At 38.7% G+C, this 26,051-nt stretch overlaps 2 protein-coding genes across 3 annotated transcripts; one reads left to right on the forward strand and one right to left on the reverse strand.

Moving 5' to 3' along the window:
- Positions 1–336: 336 nt before the first annotated feature.
- On the forward strand, positions 337–3,017 carry LOC137283564 (transmembrane protein 11, mitochondrial-like). 2 transcript variants are annotated; one of them, XM_067815128.1, is made up of 2 exons: positions 337–373; positions 2,075–3,017. In XM_067815128.1, the coding sequence occupies exons 1-2, from the start codon at positions 357–359 to the stop codon at positions 2,577–2,579; spliced, it is 522 nt and encodes a 173-aa protein (XP_067671229.1). In that variant the 5' UTR covers positions 337–356; the 3' UTR covers positions 2,580–3,017. The 2 variants fall into 2 exon arrangements, with proteins under 2 accessions (XP_067671229.1, XP_067671230.1); XM_067815129.1 differs by having other exon boundaries at positions 342–373; positions 2,078–3,017.
- An 8,149-nt stretch (positions 3,018–11,166) lies between these two features.
- Positions 11,167–26,026, reverse strand: LOC137284412 (dehydrogenase/reductase SDR family member 7B-like). Its single transcript, XM_067816206.1, has 7 exons — positions 25,915–26,026; positions 24,698–24,884; positions 23,225–23,328; positions 21,484–21,703; positions 20,970–21,062; positions 18,874–19,026; positions 11,167–15,083 (listed from the first exon to the last, which is right to left on the reverse strand). The coding sequence occupies exons 2-7, from the start codon at positions 24,849–24,851 to the stop codon at positions 14,872–14,874; spliced, it is 936 nt and encodes a 311-aa protein (XP_067672307.1). The 5' UTR covers positions 24,852–24,884; positions 25,915–26,026; the 3' UTR covers positions 11,167–14,871.
- Positions 26,027–26,051: the final 25 nt, after the last annotated feature.

Below are 26,051 nucleotides of genomic sequence, written 5' to 3' on the forward strand. Positions count from 1 at the left end.
TGTTGTTAAAATAGTTGCAGATGTCTTATTAATCATAGGAGAATTGAATGGAAATTATGTGTGTGAGCAGAGATATTTTCCTAGCTGGTAGATAAGAACTAAAAGGAATTCGACCGAAACTAAATTAACGGGAATTATCCTTGCATCCTCACTCACTCGCTTGCCCACTCCCTTCTAGAAGCAGTTTGGAATCTGGCCTAAAATTTCAAACTTATGGACGGATTACAGTAGTTGTGATCCCGAGATACCCAAAACCACTTGTACTGTAAAAACATAAAAATCTGAAATTATAGCGGTACGCACTTTAGCAATAAATGTTAAACATTTGGAGTTATGCCCCTTCTCGTTTGACCGAAATGGCGGATAAGTCAAGGTAAACTTTAAACTTTTATAAATAAGTAAAGTATATATAGATATGAGACCGATGGCTTTGTTGATGCTTATACTTAACAGGAAACAGTTAGTTTAAATTGTGTCCACGCCAATGAATAGTTAGGATGTGTTTGTTTACGTGCTGACAAGTATGTAAAAATCTAAACTTTTGAGGTGTTTCAGTCTAACAACGGACTTAATTGTTCCTGCACAAACCCATTGTAAGCAGTAAGTCAGTGGCAATGGTAGAAACATTGGTACCACAATGTCTGTTGTGAAATTGTTCTTGTGGTTGATGAATTTGAATTGTCAGTATTATAAACACAGTCCGGGACAGATCAGCTGAGTTAGCTGTGTCAGACATTTTGTCGAATTATCCTCGATATATCATGTAGTTTTGAACAGTAACTGGGTGACATTCATTGTATCATTTTAAGATGTAGACTAAGCTACAAATGTTTGTTGCTAATGTTTGAATACCACTTATAATGTTTCATGACAAAGCAATCTTCATATTTCTACGTAAGCATATCTTGTCCGTAAAGGTATTTTCTGAGACCATAAATGGTCTCTGATATTAGTGATGGTGTATCAAGCACCCCATGCTTTTAAGAACTAATGCCAGTGGATCACATTCTCTGACCTGGTGAGGGATCATTGCTGTCACCTCAAAAGGACACTGATCTGTAGATGTAATTCAGTTTTGTCTTGGAATTATTTGTGAAAAGAATTCTTCATGAAAAGTGAAGTATTATGATGGGCATCCACCATTCTTCTTGTCTGCTTGTTTTCAACACAGGGCAGCTAATGAGAGCTAGGTGGTACGCTGAAGTCATAGATCAGTGCCACTTTAAGTTACTGTAGTGTTGTGATTATCTATGAGACACCACAATATACTTCCACTGGTATTGTTGACAGGGACAAAAAAAACTACATTCCCTACATATACTTACCTCATATATTAATTTATCAATTTATTTCTAAGCGGTGCTAAAAGGAATATGTGGATAGCATACATACAGTCCCTCATGTGCTAATGTTTATGTTAACTTGTATCCCTGCTCATGAAAGACTAACAGATTTCATTCTAAAATGGTACTGCTTATGCTATGGGAATAAAAGCCCATTGAACTTGATAAAGAATGTTGGCTGCATTCTTATGTCTTTGTAAAATTCTTAAGATGTAAACATTTAGAGTTTTTAAATAACATGGCTACTATGTCAAACTGTATTTTTTTCCAATCACTGGTCCACTTCTGCACATATTCTATGAAATTAGAATTGTATAGTGCATCTGTTTTTATCTTTTGTGAAATTTTGCATTTTCTATTTCTTTCTCGTGATATAAAGATTTTCAAAATGTCTTTAAGTAAATTTGTTTAGTAATGGGTAGTAAAAGCATCATTGCTCAATTATGTCTCGGAAAATGTTTATGGTCTATAGATGTGTGTCTACCATTGCTGCAATAATGCCAAAAGAGGCAGTAAGGTAAACTCATTCACTTACTCGCTCACTCATTCTAACACAAATCTTCATTCCTTTCTCAACATTGAATGAGTCTGACATCCGCATGAAGATATGCTTCAGCTTACTAGTCTGCACTGTTTGTTTAACGCCATACTAAGAATGACCAAATTCACTCAGAAATATTAAAAGTTGTTACTCTTTCAACATGTGTTCACCCTTTTATTTTCAATTCCAGAAGTGGTCCTCCCGAGTATGTGGTAGTGCGAGAGATCTACGAACATGAGGACGCACAGGAGGAATTTGAGCTCGAGCTGGAGAAAGCTCTGGATGCTAATGCAAAGATAATCATCATAGAGCCTTCCAAACTTGGTGATGAGACCGCGCACTGGATCAGTGTAGGCAACTGTCTCCACAAGACATCAGTCCTAGCTGGACTGGGTGCTCTCATATCAGGAGGATGCTGGCCAGAGAGGGGATTGCTGTTTCTGCCCCTTGGTTCCTTGAGTGTATTGTGTGCTGGGGTATACGCCATCTCCTGGCAGTTTGATCCGTGTTGTAAATATCAAGTTGAACACAATAAGAACCGCATTAAGAAAATCCCAGTTCATACATTGACTACGACCACTCCTGTGGTGTTGGTGAGACGTGACGACAAAAGGCGCAAGCTACTTCACAATGCTGTGTCACTTTGTGCTGGTGCTTTCTGTGCATGGAAGATATATCAGTGGTATATAGAATAGTGGTTCTGTATGCAGTGCCTATGATGTCAAACTGTAACAGCAGAAAATATAGGGCTGTTGTTGATGATAAATATCATGCAACTTGTGCCTCGATGACTGAATATGAGTGTGTGTACAGATTTCAAGGGCGATGATGTGTGCAGTGTTTTGTCTGTGAGGGCACCGAATTGTATAAAGTTATCTCTTCAAGACCTGTATAGATGCTGAGTCAGAAATTTCCACCTTTTACCCATGAGTGAAACTTTGAGAGCTTTCTCGCACTCATCCTGCAAAACATATTTTTGGGGAACCTTTGACATATAATACTTATAACCTTTATTAGCAAAAGCTGTTATATTTGAGTATTTTCAGATAACGAAGACTCTTTGTTGAAAAATAATTCAGGGAATGAATTCATCACATGTTTATTGACCAGTTATTAAAATGTGTTTAATTTTAGTTTCTGTGCTGTCTTTATTCATGGTGCTACTGGCAAACTAGGATAAGTTGTTTACAAGCAGTATGCGATGCACAGCAATGAGCAAACCCATTTGGCTGGTGAAAGGTAGAGGATATGTAGGCTAGTGTACATGCAGTGCATGATGATGAAATTGATTCCACACGTGGCTGTACACGCCCTGCTCATAACACTCTCACGTGGTCATTGTAGCAAGTTGGTAATACTCTGGAACGCAGACAACCTGGGGCCCCTTTGATCACAGTGGCATGCACCAGTGGGCAGACCTCATACATGCTAATACGGGTCAGTTGTTAGGTTGTTGCTCAGTTTATCCTTGTTTGCCAGTAGTTTCAAGAATATATTTTGTAATTACTTTGTTTACTCACGACTAAAAATTTATGACTGTCATATCTTTACGTCAAAGCGGGGCAAGAGAAGTAACTTACTTACATGCAGAGTTATGCCCCTGGGGTTATATACCAGGATCCAGGAAATGCCAGACTTGTCAGCACACAGTGGGACTCAACTCAGTGAAGATTCTAGAATCTCAATGTTTCTGAATACGAATCACGAATATAATGTGTTACATCTGACCACTTTCTATATGGTCTGGTGTATTAAAGACGATCAATGTGAAGAGCACATAAGTAATTACCATGTCACTCATGGTGGTCCCCATTAGTATCGTGGGTCAATGTCTGTGTTTTCTAATAAGTGAGGACAAACATAGAGTCAGCAGCAATGGCAGTCTAGGAATCAAAACCCAAACCAGCACCTGGGAAATGTTTTACAGATTCCTCAGTGTACATCAACCAAGTCAGAAGTTTCACAAGCATTTACAAGTTAGTAGGGTCATACAAGACACTTGTTATGGATCTGCAACTTCTTTATTATTTACACATGACATTTCTTTGCTAAAATACATGATAAAAGTTTCTTGTATCAACCAAGTCATGGAGGCTCACTACCTGATTCCACGAATCACTTCTTACAACATGCAGTGGTTACTGAAGACAAATTTTGAACAGCTTCAAGGGGCTTTTATTTATGCCCAAGGTTCATTATGACATGACCATGAACATAAGGCATTGTTGGCAACATAATACATTTGCAAGAGAAAGAATAAACTTTTTGAATTTGTGAAAGTTAGTATGAGATAATTTTTGGCAATAGAAACATCAAATGACAGGAAACAGATTTAGTTCAATAGGAAATGTTTCAAGGCAGCTTAAGTCGTTTGTACTGGAAACATAATAAACTTGTAAAAGTAATCAAAGGTGATTCTTCAGATATTGTCATATCAGGTGAAATTTTTAAACGCAAAGGGTTATTTGCTTTTGTGATTTTTTTTATATTTATTTTGTAATATTTTAATACTTTATTTGGCTTGTAATGTTCGTTGAAATTTTATTTGATGTAAAGTTTGAGTGATGGGTCTGTAAATTGAGTATCAGTGAAACAACTTCACATGAAATGGTCTAGAGAGCCACTGAGATACAGTTCTATACATGAATCTCAAGTGCATTAGTGACAAGCATCTGTTCATCTATATGCAAGGTATTGCGGTTGTCTAGTGGTTAAGCTGTTTGCTCATCACTTGGGTTCGATTTCCCTCATGGGTACATGTGAAGTTCATTTCATCAATGACATTGTTGGAGTTTACCTTTATTCCACACTCAGGAATATTCCAGCTATATCCCGGTGATGTGTAAATATTCAAGTCTGGAGCAGACAGTCCAGTGAGCAACAGCATGAGCATTGATATGCACAGTTGGGAACTGATGACATTTAGCAACTGTAAATAATAACATCACACGATGAGCTGGCATTACCATTACATAATGTTGTAGGCTCTTGGAGAGTCATAAACTGACTTGACAACTCCAGACTTGCTGTCCAGGAGTCAAGGAAGGTAACACTCTACTACCTCTATCAGTGTAGTTTTGCTGGTCCTGACATACTTTCAGCTAATTATGTGGCTGTTTCTGGTCCTGTATTTGAGGTTTCAGGAAACCATTGGACACAGGTAAGCGACTCTTCAGGCACCTGCCCATTAGCATTTGAGCAGGTGATACGTTTACCGTGTCATCTGGTGTATTTCTGTACTCAGACAGGGCTGGGACATCTCAGTCACTGATTTTAGTTTCCCTGAGCAGATTTTTTACTGTACACGCAGCCTGTACATTTGATATTGGTGTTTTTGGCAATATTCAAGGATGTTATCTTGCAGAAATATTAGCTAATGGTAACCATGTCATCAGAAACCCCAAAGCGTATATACTGCAGGTCAAATAACTGTGTTATATGCAGATTTTTGTTTGTGGAGAGATCTGTGTCAGTGGCCTGGATATTTTGAAAGTCCCTCCGATCCCTAATTAGTAGCCATTGTCTGATTGGTTGAATCTATTTAACAGTCTTGCGTTTGATTGGTCCCTCAAAGGTTACCTGACGCAACCTTCTACTAGGTTTTGTTAGACTCACTGGTGGAGTGTAACGGAATACACTGAGACTAAGTTTACTTAGACTGTGAGCTCATCTGGATGCCATTTCTGGTAAAATACAAAGTTTGCTGCTATGATTGTTTTTTTACTGGCTAGATCAGACAATTTCACTGTACTTTGATACGTTTACCGTGTCATCTGGTGTATTTCTGTACTCAGACAGGGCTGGGACATCTCAGTCACTGATTTTAGTTTCCGTGAGCAGATTTTTTACTGTACACGCAGCCTGTACATTTGATATTGTTGGTACGTTGGACTTGATGTTGTGAGTTTGATGTCCCATTCTAAAGAAAGGGTATGAAATTCTGCTCCAGCGAAGTGTGGTCTGTTGTTTGTGATGAGCTCATCCAATCTAAGTAAACTTATCTGCAGTACTTTTCATTACACTCCACTACTGAGTCTAACAAAACCTTATGGGAGGTCGCGTCAGGTAACCTTTGAGACTGACCAGTCAGAACACAGCTTACCAAATTGCAAAAGTGCACATTCGCACATACCTTTTGAACTTTTTATCTCAAAAAGGTTCGTACCAGAACAATTCCGAATGCTATTTAGTGCACGCTCGCTTCCGGGTGATGCACACGGCGTACGTACAACCATGGCAACGGTGAGTAAACAGTCGCTGAAAATGGTGTTTTTGGCAATATTCAAGGATGTTATCTTGCAGAAATATTAGCTAATGGTAACCATGTCATCAGAAACCCCAAAGCGTATATACTGCAGGTCAAATAACTGTGTTATATGCAGATTTTTGTTTGTGGAGAGATCTGTGTCAGTGGCCTGGATATTTTGAAAGTCCCTCCGATCCCTAATTAGTAGCCATTGTCTGATTGGTTGAATCTATTTAACAGTCTTGCGTTTGATTGGTCCCTCAAAGGTTACCTGACGCAACCTTCTACTAGGTTTTGTTAGACTCACTGGTGGAGTGTAACGGAATACACTGAGACTAAGTTTACTTAGGCTGTGAGCTCATCTGGATGCCATTTCTGGTAAAATACAAAGTTTGCTGCTATGATTGTTTTTTTACTGGCTAGATCAGACAATTTCACTGTACTTTGAAAAGTAGTCTACACACAAGTCAGGAATTTCATTGCTCTTCAATGATTGCTTCAAATAACTCTTTCTGTTCTCACTGCACACATCAGGATGTTCTTCAATTTGGACAGTCAATCCTATCCAGAGGATTACATCTATGGCTCTGAGTATGTACTTTGTCTCTCCGAAATGAGCATCATAGATTCAGTTTAACATTTCTGTAGTGATGTAGGAAGTACAACTTAGTTGGCTTTTAAGATGAGATTGTCAACAACCATAAGTTCATCTCGAATACTCCAGTAGTCCCTTGCACGTGCTTGAACATCATTTCTGTTTTCTGGCCATCCGCACAGGATGACAGATTTCAGCTCTTGCAGTTGGGGGTCATTCACTGTGGCAATGTTGAAATTGCTCAACTTTCCTGAGGTCATCGGCAGTTTAGGTTCACATCACATTCAGTTTCACCAAACCAATCATTACCAGCTTGAAGATATGTCCTACTCAAGGCATCGGCAACAATCAGTTCTTTCCCAGGTCTGTAGGTATCTTGAATATCATACTTCTGTAGACATAGTAACATTCTCTGCAACCTCTGAGATCTTTGCTCAGGGGTTTCTGAAATATATTTTCAAGGGGTTTGTGATCTGTTTCTACTTAAACTGTTTTCCAGTATATGTACTTATGAAACTCCCCAAATCCATTGAGGATACCTAGCGTCTCGTTTCTGCACTTATCAGTGCACTACTTTTGTGCACTTGTCAGTGACGTCGCAGAGGACTCTACAGGCTTGTCAGCTTGTATCAACATTGCTCCTAGCCCTTCTGAACTTGCATCCACTGATAATGTCACCGACTTTGTAACATCAAAGTACTGTAGTACTGGAGCCTCTGTCACCCTTTGCTTCAAATTCTTGAAACATGTTTGCTACCTTTTTTCCCAGTTCCATGATCAGCAGTTTCACGGGAAAGATTTGGTATGAACTTTCCCAATTGCTGTTTCATACCGAGGAATCTCTGGCATTTCTCGGATAGCTTTCACCTTTTCAGGGTCTGGCTTCATGTGCAACCTTCATCATTCTCAGTTTGCATTTCATTGCATTCAATTTCAGGCCAGTTGACTGTTTTCTGTTCAGAACAGCATCCAGTCTTTCATGTTGCATGACGTCGGTACCTCACACCAGAATGTTGTGAGCAATGTATTCTGCGCCTGACAAACCTTCCATGATCTGGGATATTGTTCTCTGAGATACCTCAGTGGCTGACTTCACTCCGAAAGGCAGTCGGGTTAATCAATGTCTACCGAATGGGGAATTGAAGGTACACAATTTGGGACTGCTTTCAAGTTGAATCTGCCTAAATCAAGAATGGTGAACAGCTTGGCATCTTGCATTCATGACATAGTTTCTTCTTTGCCAGTTCTCATGGGATAGTGTCCTCTTTTTGTTGCCCCATTGAGATCTTCTGGGTCTTTAGAGATCATATTTTGGGGGTTTCGCCACAGTCACCTTGTTATTTACCCAGTTTGTGGGTTGAGTCCCCTTGATGACCACTCCATGCTTGGTTATTCAATCAAGTTCTGCTTGAATGTCCGTCAAAGCAGCAGGCACTTTTCTCGGTGAGTGTACCATGGGTGTGACATTGTCCACTAATTCTGTATGGTGTTATCTTGGCATGCATCCAAGACCTTGGAACAGATCTGTAAATTCTCCCTGTACGTCAGTATTCTTTTTCTGAATTTTGTGAACTCACTGTACCAACTTCAAATTCTCACAGGTTTTTCTCAGCCCAGTATACTTGGGCAATTTTCCTCCACAACCTGGAAATCTCTGTCACGGATTTCACTACATACTGGTAATTCTATCTGTCCAAGTTTCACTTTTGACATTGACAGTTTCTTATCCTTCAGATTCAAACTGTTGAACACTGATTTCATATGATATTGCACTGTGCACCTATATAATCCACTTTGACTTTCACAGGTTTCTTGTTGATTATTAAAGTCTCATACCAGTCTTCATCATCTTCATTGGCAGCCATCTGTCCAGTGAAGACTTCTTCAAATTCTTCAATTTCTTCTGAACTGTCAGCAGTGTGAAGTTTTTGTTTTCTTCCGCTTATGTCTCTTCTGTCTTGCCTAGATTGTGTCCTAGTCTAACACATGCCTACAAAATGGTATTTACAACTGCACTTGTCACAAAACGTTTCCTGCAGCAGGACACTTGGCTTTAGCATGTCTGTAAACACACTGTCTATACTGAGGATATTCTTTTGCTGATGCTTTCTTCTTTGACCTCTGCTGGCATTCATGGCATTGATTTCTTTTGACAGGGTTGACTGGTCTTCATTAAGAACTTTCATTTATTGTGCACTTATTTTTGTAGCTACATATCTGTACAGCTTTTTCCAAATCAAGATCATGTTCTATCAATAACCACATTCTGAGACTATCAGTAAGAATTCCATTATTCAATGGCCCAAACTCACAAGTTCTAGATTTATTCTTTAAATCTGTCACATCAATTGTCTCACCTGGTTCCTGGGATAGTGTGAAGAATGCATGTCTCTCAGTCATCAGATTTTTCTTAGGTTCACAGAATTCCGGAAACGTTTGCTTCACTTTGTCATGATTCTTGCTGTCAGCTTAATCATTACTCTTGAAAGAATTACACACTTTCACTGCAGCCTCTCATGCCACATGCAGCAGAGTAGCACAAAAAACACTGTGTTTTACCTGCAATTCCGCTATCCGCATGGTAAAGTTCAAACCTATGAAACCACTGTTTCCAGTTCTCGGCTACATTGCCTTCAAGATTAAGCTCATTCAGGCTTCATATCTGATGCATTCAGGCAATTATTTAATATCACTATTGATGAAGGCATAGAGTAAACTCACTCACTCAAGAGAAGAGTATTCTTTTGGTGCCCTCTGAATGCCAGTATTGTGGTGCCGTGTTCATACCAATATTTCTTCAGATCAGTTTGGGAGCTGTCTGCTGCATTCTTGTAGGAATAAAATTTGTAACGTGTGAAACTTATCCTGATTCAATCGTCTTCAAACTATTGCAAGAATGTTTTTTTGTGAATACTGAAATAATATGGGGTTAAAAACCTGTGTGGAGCTCAGCCATTATGTCTGTGAAGTTTAAGTTATCACTCAGATTGTTGTACATCATGCACTTGGAAATGGCCCACAGACCAAATGGAGTTTAAAATTGCTGCAACCATTAAGTAGACTTATCCTCAGTACTTTTCATTACACTCCACCACTCAGTAACAAAATACACTGAGACTAAGTTTCCTTAGACTGACTCTGAGTTAGTTAATTTCATCATTCGAAACAAAAAGATAAAAAGAATTTTCCATACCACATACTGTTTGTCTAAGTTACACACAAAGTCTGAAAGATTTTGTCTCTATATGCATTACCAGATGTAAAATACAAGGCAATGTCCTCATAAGTAGTAAGTAGTGTTATAAATAACCAGTAAGTCAGGCGGAAATTTGAAATTATCTCACTGATCAACTGAAAGGAAACATATTCATGTGCAGTGGGATAGTTAGTGGTTAAAGCGTTTGCTCATCATACCGCGGACCTGGATTTCATTCCCAGTGAGTGAGTGAGTTTAGTTTTACGCTGGACCAGACAATCCAGTGATCAACACCATGAGCATCGATCTGTGCAATTGGGAACCAATGACGTGTCAACCAAGTCAGCGAGTCTGACCACCGGTTCCCATTAGTCGCCTCTTACGACAAGCAGAGTCGCCTTTTATGGCAAGCATGGGTTGCTGAAGGCCTATTCTAGCCCGAACCTTCACGGGTCGATTTCATTCCCAACATGAATACAATGTATGTCACCCATTTCTGGAATCCCCAGCCATATTACCAGGATATTGCTATAAGTGGTGTAAAACCATACTCATCAACTCACTCAATCAAATAATATAATGACTGACATGAACATTATTGGGATTGGTCTTCTGTTGTAGAGAGGGGTACATGAAAAATATATATAGCCTGGTGGTGTCTGCTTGTCATGCCAAAGACCCAGGTTTGATTCCCCATGTGGGTACAATGTGTGAAGCTAGAATAGGCCTTCAGCAACCCATGTTTGCCATTAATGGTGACTATGCTTGTTGCAAGAGGTGACTAACAAAATCAGGTGGTCAGGCTCACTGACTTGGTTGACACGTCATCGGTTCCCAATTGCGCAGATCGATGGTCATGCTGCTGATCACTGGATTTTCTGATATAGAATCGAATATTTACAAACCGCCACCAAATAGCTGGAATATTGCTGAGTGTGGCATAAAACTAAACTCACTCACTCACAGTATGTGAAGCCCATATATGGAGTCCCACGTCATGATATTGCCTGAATATTGCTAAAAGCGGCATAAAACCATACTCACACACTCACTAATGTGTAGGGATAGCAGGGAACTGTCCTTCAGCATCACAGAATGAAGTCATGGCAACACTCTGCATTTTACAGTTCACAGAACAACAGAAATGTGCCAATATATTTCAACACAGTGCACCACAGATCTATTAGCTTTCACTTGTTATATTTAATGAACTACCATTGTGCAAAATACAACAAAATCGATATCTTGACAAAAGTATTTTATTTGACCCATCCAAGTTTCTATCCAAACAAACAAACCAATCTAGTGTCTCCTATGTGAGCAATCTCAGTTACCTGATTCACATATACATGTAGTTGCACTTGAACAAGATGGCCAATCTTTAACCATTTACATCTCATTCAAAATATCGAAAACAATGCTATTACAAACTTGAAGGGGTACATTATAGAATAGGGATAAATATATACTATATCTCTGTAAATACTACAAACAATTTCATATCACTAAAAGCACTGTGATAAAAAGGCAAGGGACAGAAAGGCATTAACACTAATGCCAGTGGTCAACAATCAAAAGGCATTAATACTCTTATCACATTATATGTTCCAGTGACTTTTGTGCGGCAGTGATTTACCATAATTATGTAATAATTGGATGAACAAAACAACTTTCATACAATCTGACTGAAAATAAAACTGAATCATTCACTGTTTCTCTCATACCTTTTCATACATTGTGCACTTTGTATCATATCTTGAAGTTCATGTTGTAGAAGGGATGCAGCATGTTTCCTCCTAAGCCAGATGTTAGGCAACTCCCAGTGCTCTATCAACACAATCAAGGTGTAGGTGTGGAGCCTCCAACATGTTGTTCAGTGGCATTATCACCATACAATGACTGCACATATGCACATTAGTATCTCAATATGGACGCACATAAAGATTTGCTCACATAAACATTCTTGCCCCCATTTCAATTTGGTGGAAAAATTATATCTTTATCTCTGTTAAAGGAAAAATGATAAAGTCATGTGTTTAAAAATACGCCATCAATGCAAAACATTTTGTAATGTTTTTTGTCTGCAAGCAACATGGTTGGATATTAATGAGAAATGAGCACACCTTGATTATCCAGATTTCATTTACCCAGGCCATATTAACAATAGACATTACTGTTAGAAATTGGTTAAAATCTCATAACTGTTCAATACAACCAATCAGTCATCAAAAATAGTTGGTTAGCATCATTTATGAACTTTTCCTGGTTGTTATAAACCCAACGCTACTTTTCGGGGCAGTATTATTTGCAGAAGTCTGACGTCTTTCATTAACTGCACCAACGAAGGAGAGTTGAAAAGACCGAGGGCTCCTGCAAATGATAATGCCCTGAAAAATAGAGTTACCGTTATTATAGCAAAAATGGATATAGTTTTTAATAAAATATTAATAAAAACAACGGCGTTGGTTTAGAAGCACTTACTGCTAACAACAAACGACGGAGGTCACTGACACACATTTTACAAATATAGTCATATCATAGAACAACACAGATGACGTTACTATTGACATTGATGACATTTGATCTTGACTTTTGCTCATACTACCAGTCGCCATTATTTTCAGTGCTCAACAACGTTAGACTTCCAGTCAATATTTTCATTGCTGTATGTTGTAATTTATGGTACAATTGTTACAGTTAGCACAGGCAAGAAAGTGCATAATGGCACAGGTACATGTGACGAGTGTGAGCTAGATAAATCATCAATAATGAGCTCAAGTTCAAACGTCACCTAACAACAGGCTTGATGAATGCAGGCGTTTTAATGATAATTCTATCCATTTTAGCTATAATATTACATAACATGAAGAAAAAACATGAAGTTCTATGGGGCTTTGGGTTGAGTTTTATTTTTCAAATTTCTGAAGGGTGACTAGGAACATACATTTCTTAGTGTCTTTAAGATAAATTCAGTCATGACTTGGAACAAGTCTGTAGTGCTCATAAAATGTAACAGACAAAACCTACATTGTGACAAATATTGTTAATGCAAAAAGTGTTCCAGAATTGTTTGTGTTCAATGAGAAAACATGATCGACTGCTTGGTCATTCAGTCACTGCAACCAATCTTCAATTATTTCAATTAAATGGACCGTCACTAATAGACATATTATCGTGCTGAGTCACTGCACTATTAAGCTACAATTTGCAACACTGATGTATCATTCTGAGGGAGCATTTTGCCTGGTTGCTGATCATGACCAAAGAAACTTGGTACTGGGTCACTGAATAAGTGAGATGAAACTGTTGACATCACTCCTATAACAAGCTTATGGGAAAATTAATCCAGGGTGTTTGGACTTGGATCTTAAGTTCTGCTACATCCTCATAAATTCTGCCAAATGTTTATCTTCATTTCCATTTTCTGTACAAATTAATTCATATATCGTATCTTGAAAAGATGACCCAGGCAGTGAAATGGTGCAAATTCTATGAATAATCAGATCCAGCATGCAGTTACTTCCCTTTGCATTTTCACCATTAACTGTACACTTTGTATTATGGTTTGGTCATGGCAGGGTGAGTGACTATGGTTTTACGCTGCTTTTAGCAATATTCCAGCCTTATCACGGCAGGGGAAACCAGAAATGGACTTCACATTGTACACAAGTAGGAAATCAAACCCAGGTCTTCAGTGTGATGAGCAGACACTATGTAACATCACCCTTTCTGATCATGGCAGAAGTATTGTTTAAGTTCGATGAAGGGTCAAAGTAAACAGTAGTGCACTTATCAATGAAAAGCTATGGAGGGAGGTCTGGAAAAAAGAGAAGACCACCCAATTTTCAAAAGCCATTGTCTAACAACTGTTTTTAGTATTTTGCTAGGCCTTAACACAAGAGATTTGAGATGTAATATCCTGGATAACTCTGAAAGAATGAATGTTAAGTTAAGTGTTAAATAGCCAGAGTCTGACTATGAACTATTTATAAGTACAAACTAAACTTGTGCAGCCCTGTCATCAACAACACCTTACTGTCAGTAAATACAAGCACAACTTATCATTAGTAAATTCATCACTTCCTTCATACACACACAGTTATCTCAACATAATGACAACAAACTAAATCACATGTCATGTATGTCATGGATGTGAAATTGTCTCTCATAAACATGAAAACTACTAATAACCACAGCAAAACTAATTCAACTGCAAAACTAACAGATCATCCCTGAACATATTCTGAGCTCTTCATCTCACAAACATTGTTCATTTGGTAAACAGTCAAAGAGTTGGTAATTATTTTAATGGCATTTGCTTGACATATTACATGAGTCACAGCTAAAACCCACACCAACACACTAATCTAAATATGGGACCAACATGCTCAATGTTGATTGAAAAGAAGTTAGTAATGTTAATTCTGTTTCCAAACGAGTTGTTACATTGATCTTAAATTATCTGCTTTGAGAAATGATGTCACTGATTTGAACTCTGTTGATCAAATATGCAATTAAAATGTAACACTTCTTACTTCACGAGTTTGATCCACAAAAATCAGAAAGTAAAACAAATCTGAATAATGTGAGCAAATTGTCAGTATCAGTGACTGATATAACAAGTGAAATTCCATGCTTGTGTACGATGACATACAACAACATCACCACGCTCACTAATCCTTCAAGTCATACATCAAGCTTAACAGACTCTGCAGTGGGGTTTTCAGTCTAGCAGTCCCCACACAGCACAGTAACTTGAGACTCATTTAGCCATTCATCTCTCTGACCCTGCTGAACCAAAGCACACTGATACTGTATACATAACATCCAAAATGTCTCCATGGCAAGGACACTCCATGGCTACAGAATCATGGACATCTGGCTATAGAACACACTCAATATATTCTGACGAATCAATCACACAGTGTCACCTCACACAGACTCTTCAAATCACTTATTCTTCAAATAGTTTATTTTCTGTTTCCGTGCACGAGATTTCATCAAAGAGAAATATGTTTTTGGAAACAAGACCCTTATGTAGTAGGCCAGTCTGGGCATGAGCGTTGCCAAAATGACATCTGCTTGGTTGAACTCGATGGCTTGGAGTACACGTCTCGCCACATATTCGGGACTCATACCTGATGCTGTTGTGGCATCTGTTACTGTAACAGAGGTGGAAAATTGTCAATCGGTGTGCCACTTCAAACTAACAAACTGTGACACAGTATTTAAGTTATTTCACAATAGTGAGTTTCTGGTGTGCCCATCATCCATATGGCATATGAGCAGTTCTTGTAAGCTTGGTGTTTATGGTGATGAGCTTGCCCAGTGGTTAATATGTTTGCTGGGTGAGCAGTCCATCTTTTATCTCCCTCACCATGATGCATATACATAATCTGGTTTACTGTATAAAGTAATTTTGCTGCACATTCTTATTTTGCAGGATGTGGATTTTCAAAGCTGTCTTAGAACAAAGACAGACATAAGTTTATGCATGGCCCTGGACACAAAACATGGATACCACAGCAAATGATGCCCATTTGAGGATGAAGGACCTAAAATGGGCTTCACATCCTGTACCCCTGCGATACCTTAACTATGAGTCCCTTATATAATGAGCTCATGTGTTAACCACTGGGCATCAGGGGCCCCTTTCACAAAACTCTCGCAAGCCTAAGGTCTCGTAACTTTTCTCGTAGCATTTCTTCTTCCTATGTTACAGTATAGGAGGTACGAATGCTACGAGAAAAGTTACGAGATCTTAGGTTTATGAGAGCTTTGTGAAACGGGGCCAGGACACCAAGGAACACCACAACTTGATGGTAGATATACAACCTTTAGGACAAGCAAGTTTGCTAACAAGGCAACAATCCAAGAGCATAACTTACAAGATTATATGCCAGGATCAGCAGCTGCTACGGGACATACCCCACCCTAACCCTGGTCACCCCTGTACTAATATCACAAGTCACAGCTGCATGTACCAGTATCACAGCTGTATGTACCAGTTTCCAAGGCCCCAGAAAACATTTGAGGGTATGGGTGTACCTATATCTTATACAGCTTGTGGAAGTGTACTGAGAATTTTTAAGGAATACTGACATGTTTTAGTGTGAATTGATGTTGTTTGCTATTTATAATAATAAACAATTTTTCAGCCATTAAACTTTATATATGAAATAAAACAACTTAATTTGTTGTTGTTTATTTCACAATGTGTTCACTTACAAGAACACTATACTGTATTTTATGCATGTTATACAATCAGAATACTCTCAAATGAGTAATTACATTCATGAAAATATCAGGCATGCTGATAGAGAGCAATCTCTTAATGACCAAGTCTCTTATGACTCTTTAGAGTTAGACTTCTTAAATCTGGCTTTATATCCTGTAGTGGAGAACCTCATTCTCTTGCGCCACTTCCACAGTTTCACAGCTTTGATGACAACAGCTTCACAACATTCCAGCTGTGGACCCTGCAGGTTCATCTTCATCAGTGTACACAGCGTGGAGGTTTTGAGGGATGACCTGTGTGTGTCTTTAATTCTGTTCTGAACATTAAACAAAGTCTCACATTTGACACTGGTTAGACAGAGACATAAGGCGATCTGACACAGTTTACTGTTAGGTATCATGTCAGAGTATAGAATGATAGCTCTCCTGCACAGCTCACTGCATGTCAGTTTCTTGTAAGTGCCAAGCACCATTCCTTTAAACACAGGCCACTCTTTGACTAGCTCACATTTGTCGGTGAGGGCTTCCACATCATTAACATCAGGCTCGTCACTCTCTTCATGGATTATTTTGGTCTGTTTTTTTTCTTTCCATAGAAATTACCAAGCTCCTTGATTGACTCCTCAGCAACATCTGCATCAAAACACTCGGGTTGCAGGACTTCACCACACATATGTAGCATACCAGATGTATGTAAGATTGTTAGGATACTTCTCCACACAACCTTTCAGATCTGACACCTTTTTAGTGTTCATTTTCTTCAGTTAAACATCTTTTAATGTAAAGTGCCCCCCATTGTCCACCTTCTGTTAGTTCTTTGACAACCTGTTAATATTTTGAAGATTTTGCAGTTGTCTTTGTCATATACGTTGTCGACAAAGCTGACATTTCGACCACTGATTTGTGGTAACTGTGTAGGGTATGAATGACTCTGAGAAGGTGATCTTTGAGAGTTTTATTTCTCCTGTAGGCGGCAATATGTGGTGAGGTGAAAGTGGCTTGGCATGTGTCTGAGCTACTGAGCAGGTGCCAATGCTTTTTGACCATGGCTTTCTGTTCCATGTTCATGGGATTGTAGTCGCTAACAAAGACCTGTCTGCGGTTGTTTCGTAGTCCCTTTTGGGGAGAGAATAAGAGAGAGCTTCTTTCCTCTGAGTCGGACCTGATTTTGTTTTGTTGTATATGTTTCCTAAGGTAAACTCATTTGAAGTAATAGTTGATAAGGTTGAGGCTATGTTTTTCATATTCCTTGGATGTTGAACAGATGCATTTCAATCTCAGGAACTAACTGTCCGCACAAAACAATCTCCTCAGTCTGGACGATTCATCGATCAGTATTTCCAACCATGGGTAGGACTTCTGCCAGCTCTTTTCAGTTGCAGTCTGTAACTTGTACCCGTTCTTGTGGCTTCGTGGTCGTGTAACCAAATGCAATAGTTCATTCATTTCTTCGTCCATTAATTTGGTCGACGATTTAAATCCACTTTATCTAAAGAAACTTGTTACTGATTTTGACATGCCATGTAGGAAATGACTGGTCCGACTGGATATAAATAGGAGCAGTGTAGTGATGAGCAAATCAAAATACAGTGATGCATATCGTTGCATGGCAGCACAAGGTTTCCTTGTATGTCTAAGCATTTTCACGAGAGAAACTCTTGACAAACATCAATATATCAAAAATAGAATTCCATTTGCACAATATGTGCAGAAATGAATCGTTAAAGTATAAGGGTATTTATGTGCGTACATGAACTGTACCAGTATTACAGCTGTATGTACAAGTATTGCAGTTGCATGTACCAGTATCACAGCTGTATGTACCAGTATCACAGGCATATGTACAAGTATCAGAGCAGTAGATACCAGTATCACACCTGTATGTACCAGTATCACACCTGTATAAACCAGTATAACAGCTGTATTTACCAGTATCACAACTACATGTACAAGTATCACAGCTGCATGTACCAGTATCACAACTGTATGTACCAGTATTGCAGATATATGTACCAGAATCACAGCTGTATGTACCAGTATCACAGCTGTATGTACCAGCATCACAGTTGTAGGTACCAGTATCAGAGCTGTACGTACCAGTATCAGAGCTGTATGTACCAGTATCACATCAATATGTACCATTTTCACACCTTTATGTACCTGTACCCAGCGTCACAGTTGTATGTTGCAGCATCACAGCAGTATCTACCCGTATCACAGTTGTATGCACCAGTACCACAGGTGTATGTACCAGTATCACAGCTGTATCTACCAGTATCATAGCTATTTGTACCAGTATCACAGATATATGTACCAGTATAATGTTGTTTAGTACTGGTACATACAACTATGAACCTGGGACATTTACAAGAGTTTTACCATCCCATATACCCTTTCAAAGCACTGAGTAACTAATGATATATTTGTGATAATGGTACATGCAGTTGTGATACTGGTACATACATCTGTGCAAATGGTAAATACATTTGCGATACTGGTACATGCAGCTATGATACTTGTAGATACAGCTGTGATGCTGCTACATACAGCTATGACACTGGGACATACAGCTGTGATACTGGTACATAAAACAGTGATACTGGTAAATACAGCTGTGATGCTGCAACGTACAGCTGTGACACTGGAACATGCAGCTGTGATACTTGTACATGCAGTTGTGATACTGGTAAGTACAGCTATTCTCACTGATCCTACCTCCATGTTTTGATCCATCAGAACAGACTGCATTCTGGGAGAGATTAGTGCACATGTACCCCGGACTGATGATGCTAACTTTGATATTTCTATCAGCAACTTCAGCTCGTAGACAGTCAAAAAATGCCTGAAATGCATGTTTTGATGCAGAATCTGGAAGGATGAAGAGAAACATTACATAGTTAACTCAAAGTAACAGATTCAAGTTATATTTCTACATGTCACACACTTTTAAAGTCAACTATAATTTGTATTTTATAATCGAAGATTCAAAATTGTCGTCCCATATATGACTGAACCAAAGGCTGAAACAAAATTGTACTGTGTTGGTATAAACCAAAATGATCCAATGATCAGCCTGTCAAAAAACACAAGAATTATGTATCAGATGTGTACACAGCCCTTTTGAAGTCACAATCAATATCTGTAAAATTGTGCTTCTACAAGACATTACCGAGTCATGTTGGATAATTCCATTTTAACCCTTTGAATAGTAATCAAATAAAGGACATTTTCTCTTTAGACAGTGTTACAGAGTTGTCATGTCCTGAAATCATGTCACATGATGACAAAATGGCTGTAGCAGTTCCCAAGTACATACTATGTTTAAAACAGATCCTTCTGCATATCATGAAACAAACTTCCATTATGCTTCCATGCTTGTGTTGTGATTATTTAAAAAGATTTAGGTGAAGTGAAAAAATGTACAGTGGTACATGTAATGTAATGGTGCATAATGTTAAAGGTCACATGCAACCAAAAAATCGAACATAATTAAAACACGTTTATCACTTATTCATGACATATAATATACATTGATGCTTTTAAAAAAACAAATAAACACAATTATAAGCGTACAATCGCGATTCAAAAGTGCAATATTTTGTACTTGGGCTTACTTCCCCCGAAACGAAGCCCTCGGGAGACCGACTGGCTGTGTCATTTGCTGATATGCTGAGGGTTCATTGTGTGTACAGAAAGATGATCTGTTTGATGGGCATTTTAGAAGTATAGCCAGTCACAAGAAAGTAAGATTCTTTATGGATAACAACTTCTTTTTGTGTACTTGATGCATCGTTTCAGTGTGGATTCATATACTGTTGTCAAAAAAAATCATATACACTAAATGAAGTCGTTATCCATAAAGAATGTATATAGAGATGTTGGGTTTGGAAAATACATGTTCTCTGAATTTGCGCTTGATCCAATAAAAAATCATGTCAGTAGAGATGGTAAACTACTGCGTGGCTGGAATCTGCCATTCGTCCAAGTACAAAGCAGCACTTGAAACTGACAAGAGTATGCACCAGTTTCCGTCAGATACAGTCATCCGAAAAAATGAATGTAGTTTGTTTCCAACCCACAGACATAAAAACATGTCATGTGTATCACACGAGCCTAATTACATAATGTCGCAGACATGGGACACGGGTGCACGAGTCATAAATCAACTTATTTTCTTTATGTCGTATAGTCTGATAGGTGTTAAGTTCAAATTGCACGTGGTCAATGATTGAAGCTGTGTATTGCATGTTGTCTTTAGCAGATAGGCAGACAGACATATAGGTGTGAATAAACCAGACACTCAGCTTTCTCTGTGACAGAGACTGCTTACCACAAACAACAAGTTGTTTTACGTAACGAGTAGATTATTTACTTGTTTGTGTACACAACCAAGATTAGACTATTGCTCACGACGCTGGGCATGCATACTGTTTCAAGCTCCGTGAACCTATTTACTGCGCATGCGTTATGGACGCAGCGCAATACAGCTGTTGAAACCAGTTTTCCCCCCAACGCTGGGGGGAATTTAGTGAAACGTTTGAACTCCGCTTTCGCGGGCTTTTTTTTCATCGCGTTTTTTTTAACTTTATAGGTTGAATTGGCATTTTTTACGATTTGTTTCGGTAAGTGCATACCTAAAGGTACCAGAATCTGCAAAGTTGTGTTTTACGTTGCATGTGACCTTTAAGAAATCAAGATTTCCACCACATGTACTGGACAAAGTGGCAGGTCATGAATTTACAATTAAGATACAATATGTACTAGCCAGGTAAAAACAGTATCAACCACACTGAACACATGACACAACTTACACGCTGATCTATATGGAATGGAGAATTTCCCTTGTACGCTGCTGATGCCGACTATATAACCGCCACCTTGATTCAGCATGGAAGGGAGAAGGGCTGCAGAAACAAGAAGAAAGTTTACAGAATTTCAAACATGTCGCATATCACATACTTATCCAGACATGATAGTGTATAATTTCCTACATTAGCTGATATTTGTAACACAAAGTGAATACTGATTGCATCGAAAGCACCCATCGACTGCTGTCACTGAATCAGAGTTACTTCCCTTGATCCACCTCAAAAGTATCACACGGGACTAGTTTTACCCTGCTTTTAGCAATATTCCAGATACATCACTGCAGTGGACACCAGAAATGGTCTTCACATACTCACATACTGTACCTATGTGGAGAATCTAACCCTGATCTTTAGCGTGATTAGCGAATGCTTCAACCACTATGCTACCCCACTGCCCATCAAGGAATGAAACAGCTGCAGTTATGGACCAAAGTAACACACAGCAGAATTGTAATACCTTTAGTAATGGCTATCTGACCAAAGTAGTTAACCAACATGACCTTCCGGTCCACCTCCAGAGCTGTGTCTTCAATCTGACCACGGTAGCTGATGCCAGCATTGTTGACCAGTATGTCCACTCTACCATGGAATCGCAAAGCATCCTTCATCTTCCCGGCTAGACTGGACACGTCCTCCAGATCCACCACCAGAAGCTTTGGATCATGCACCAGACTGTCCTGAAATATCCCAACAGGCAGTTCTACAGAAACACTTCACATGTTTGGGTACATTATACTCATCCATTGCTGTGATAACATATCATCACCTTAACTTCTGAGTAGCAAGTACAATATGGAACAAACTTGATGGGTAACAACTTCTTTTCTTTGTGAGTGCAAAGTTTCGATACAGATTCTTGTACCGATGTCAAGTACGACAACAGTACAAGAACTGAAGAATCTGTACAAAATGTTGCACTCACAAAAGAAAGATGTTGTTACCTGTTAAGCTTCTTCTATATTATATCATCACATTGCTTTGTGGGTGCTATTCTTAACCTACTGATCAAGACACGGTCTGGTTCCATTGATAGGTAAGACTGAAAAGTGCCCAGTTCCAATGAGTGTCAGATTACATTGCCCAAATGGTCATATTCTTGGATATGCATATCCTTGTCTTCAACTCAACACAATGTTTCAAAGTCAGGTTTCATTTGACTTGGGTGCCTTGTGATAGAACTAGTCTCATTAGATGCCATTACTAGTCCATAAAGTATTCTTGAGTGAAAGACCACTAAAGGTCCGGTTTGAAATTGATCTTCAGTAATCCATGCTTGTCACATTAGGCGACTAATGGGATCAGGTGGTCAGGCTAACTGATTGGGCTGACACAGCATATCATCGTATCCCAACTGTGTACATCAATTACTGTAAATCATTAAATTTTTGCGAGCATGATATTTTTGCAAAAATTGCAAATGACTTGAGCTCGCAAAATTATCATGACGCAATTTGCTAGTAGAATGCAATGAATAATCAGCAAACAACCTGTCCTATCTTCGGTTTATTATTCACCAGTTCATATAATTAACAACAGATGTTGACAATACCTATATTAAGCAATGACAACAACACGAAGAATTACTAGCATTACTCGTACTCACGTGTCACAAGTCAAACAATGGATACCTGAACAAAAGTCACTCAATCAGTACATCCGATAGTCCAGACAGGCGCCAGCCACGCAACACACATTTCATAGAGACTGTTTGAAAGGCCAAGACTATCCAGCAGGTGTGGATAGGTTTCATGACACTTATCTGGAGATCAACAGCTTCGCTGACACTGACTAAACTGGTCCTTCATCAGTGCCAATTTATTAGAGTCATTCCATTTAATTTAATCCCTTTGAACTGTTTTAAGCTTATCTGGCCTATGCAGCAAGTGTTGTTTTTAGGAAAACATCAGTGATTGCATACATGCGGAAATACTCCACTGAATGGTGTTCAAGATTAGCGGCAAACTTTAATATGTGATTGGATTTACTTCAGATAAAACTTTCAGTTGAAAGTAAGTGAAAGAGGGAAGGAGAGAGATATAGAGAAAGAAAGAAAGAAAGAAAGAGGCAAGAGAAATGATCTGTCTGGTTTCTTGACTGTTCTGCTCTACACTGGTGCAGGATAAACATAAACTATGTTGTTACATTGTTAAAAAGATCCTAAATACACTGACATGTCAGTTCTTCCATGTTATACTTACTCCTAGCTCAGTTCTGAGACTGTCTGAAGTCTCCTTCAGCTTGTCAACACTCCTACCCGCCAGGATCACATTGCAGCCAGCTTGCAGGAAGATCTTTGCACATGCTGTAGAAGAGAAAGGAGAACGACAATATACATCTGTTTCACTGAGTGAGTGAGTGAGTGAGTGAGTGAGTGAGTGAGTGAGTGAGTGCAAGCATACTTACATGAGCGAGGGGAAAAGATCACAACTCCCATACTTTAAAATTTGAAATTGAGGAAAACTTAGGCTCATGACCATCATTCAAAGGACCATTTGGACCTCTTTGGATTCAAGTCCTGCAGAAGGAAACCTCCATGATCCAAGACAAACTCAAATCAAAATTTTTAACACACTGCTTTCTGAGACACTTTTGCCAGTGATAGTACGGGAATCTCTTTGTGGAGCAGAGCTATTTAGTCCAAGTCCAGAAAGACTTTGAACAAACAACTTTGTCATCTACCACAGACCTGCTGGCCTTCCCAATTGGGTTTGACCCCGAAGTGTTGCACTCTAGATTAAACATTTGTATTAAGAATGATTATATGAATGAAGTTGTAATTACATTTAATAGAATTGGAAATTTTAACTATAACATGTATACATTGTATTTATATACTTGTCCTATCTCATATCTTGCATCCATTGTGTACGATAGGATAAGCATACAATTTGTAAATTTTAGTTGATGTGCTTAGTATGATACTAAAATGACTGGCGAAGAGTGTTTTAGCAGCATGTATTGTCAAGTTATGTTCACTCAATGTCAGCTATTATTCTTTGCATCAATAATTAAATAATTTGAAGTTTTGGTTTGCTCTCATTATTACGTTATATAATCTGCAAATTTCATATGAAAATGGCAAATACTCAGGGTAATGAGCAGTTTGATACAAAGAGATCAGAATATGGTTCACATTTTCAGATCAAGTCACTCATCAAGATACGGCTTAGAATTGGTCTTCAGTTAGTCTCCTGAACAATAGTGCAAGCAGAGTGAAGTGTATGCTCATCTGTGATTAAATCAGATGATGATGTTTTCATGGAAAGGTCCTTCAAACTCCTCACCAATCCTAGTGACCGTCTCTAAAATAAAAATTTTCAATCCTATCTCAAAGAACTTATCTCCCCTTCCTCACCTCAGCGAAATCTCAGATCCTCCACTGACTCTCTCTTGAATCAACCAAAATCATTAAACAGACTTTTTGAATGTGCCTTCTCTTTCGTTCGCCCACAACTCTTTAACTCGCATCCCCCAAAACCCAGAAAGACAACCACTAAAGACGCCTATAAGTCACCTGTTTAAGACTTACCTCTTTCTATCTGTGTATCAGTAGATAATCATTCTGTTTTATGTACATATGTTCCAGTTTTATCTCTGTATTAGCACCACTGAGCATCTGTAAGGTAGACATTAGGCGCTTTACAAATATATCATTAATATAGTGAACACACCTTTCCCTAATCCCGATGTCGCGCCTGTTATAAGGACAACTTTGTCCTTGACCTGGGTCTTTTTCCTGTATCCCCATACAATGTACAGCAGGCACAGCAATCCGATAGGAGCTCCGACTACGCTGCCTATGACCTCCCAAGAGATTTTACCCATCTCAGCTGGACATGTCAGAGTGACCGCATCATTCTGAAGAATGAATAAACAGGATCATGATTATGACTGGTGGGATAATATCATTTGTTAAAATGTTGTCTGCACATGAACAATTATTACAGTGGAAGCTGTCTAAACCGGCACTCATCGGGACTGAAGAAACAATCCGGTTTAGACAACATGCCGGATTGTAGAGATGATGATAAATGTACATGTCACGGGCGGGACTGAGATTTTATGCTGGTGTTGACAACTTGCTGGATTGGACAAATGCCGGTTTTGACAGGTTCCACTGTATTGCCATGTCTTATGTTTCTTTTTCTTTGTATCTGTCTCTTTCCATATATATCTGGCCAAAGTTCATTTATACTAGCATGCAGCATTCTATCTGAATCACCTATTAATTGCTTAATGACTAACAAAACATTAGTCAGTAACTCAGTTGGTGTCCTCATTCCAGAAATCAACCATCACACAAATTGACATCTATGTTAACAAGCGAATTCTGTGGTTCCAAAGTGTTCAACTGAGTATTGATAAATAGACTACTAAACTGGACAATAATAATCCATTTTGCATGCATTTTGCTTTCTGATTCTGGATTGTCAAATCACTCATGTAACTTCTTATCATGTTGGGTCTAGATTTTCGAGGCTCGCATAGCCCTATTTAGTTGTAACTGCCACACTTTAGCATTATGTTATGACTGTTTTTGCACTGAGGGAGCTTTGAAAATCTAGGTTTTTAGTTATTTTTGTGAGTCCTCTAGTAATTGTTCTGTTAGGTTTTCATAATTCTGGTATATGTCAAATATTATTTGGGATAGGGGAACGGGAGGAAATTTCACCTCTGTTTAAATGTGAATTCAAGCAAATTACAACTTACAATCAATTTATTAACGATAACTGCGATTAGATTTCCTTTACTGCAAAGACAGATTTGTGTAGTAACCCTCCGAAATTAGCCAAACATTTATGAGAAAACTTTTTAGAGAACTAAAGGTCAACGACAACAATATTTGAATGCTTAGGAATGTATAACGTTACTGAGAACATGTTCATACGTGTAAAATAAATTCAAGGTGCTTTGATATCTGGGAGTGTCTTGAGGGTGAGGTAAAGTCGTGTTTAGACAATCCACCCTCATTCACGAATCAAAACACAGGAAACGGAAGTGTAAGTCAACAACACCGCATGTGCG

Source organism: Haliotis asinina, chromosome 5 (genome assembly GCF_037392515.1).
Source record: "Haliotis asinina isolate JCU_RB_2024 chromosome 5, JCU_Hal_asi_v2, whole genome shotgun sequence".
Classification (NCBI taxonomy): Eukaryota; Metazoa; Mollusca; class Gastropoda; order Lepetellida; family Haliotidae; genus Haliotis; species Haliotis asinina.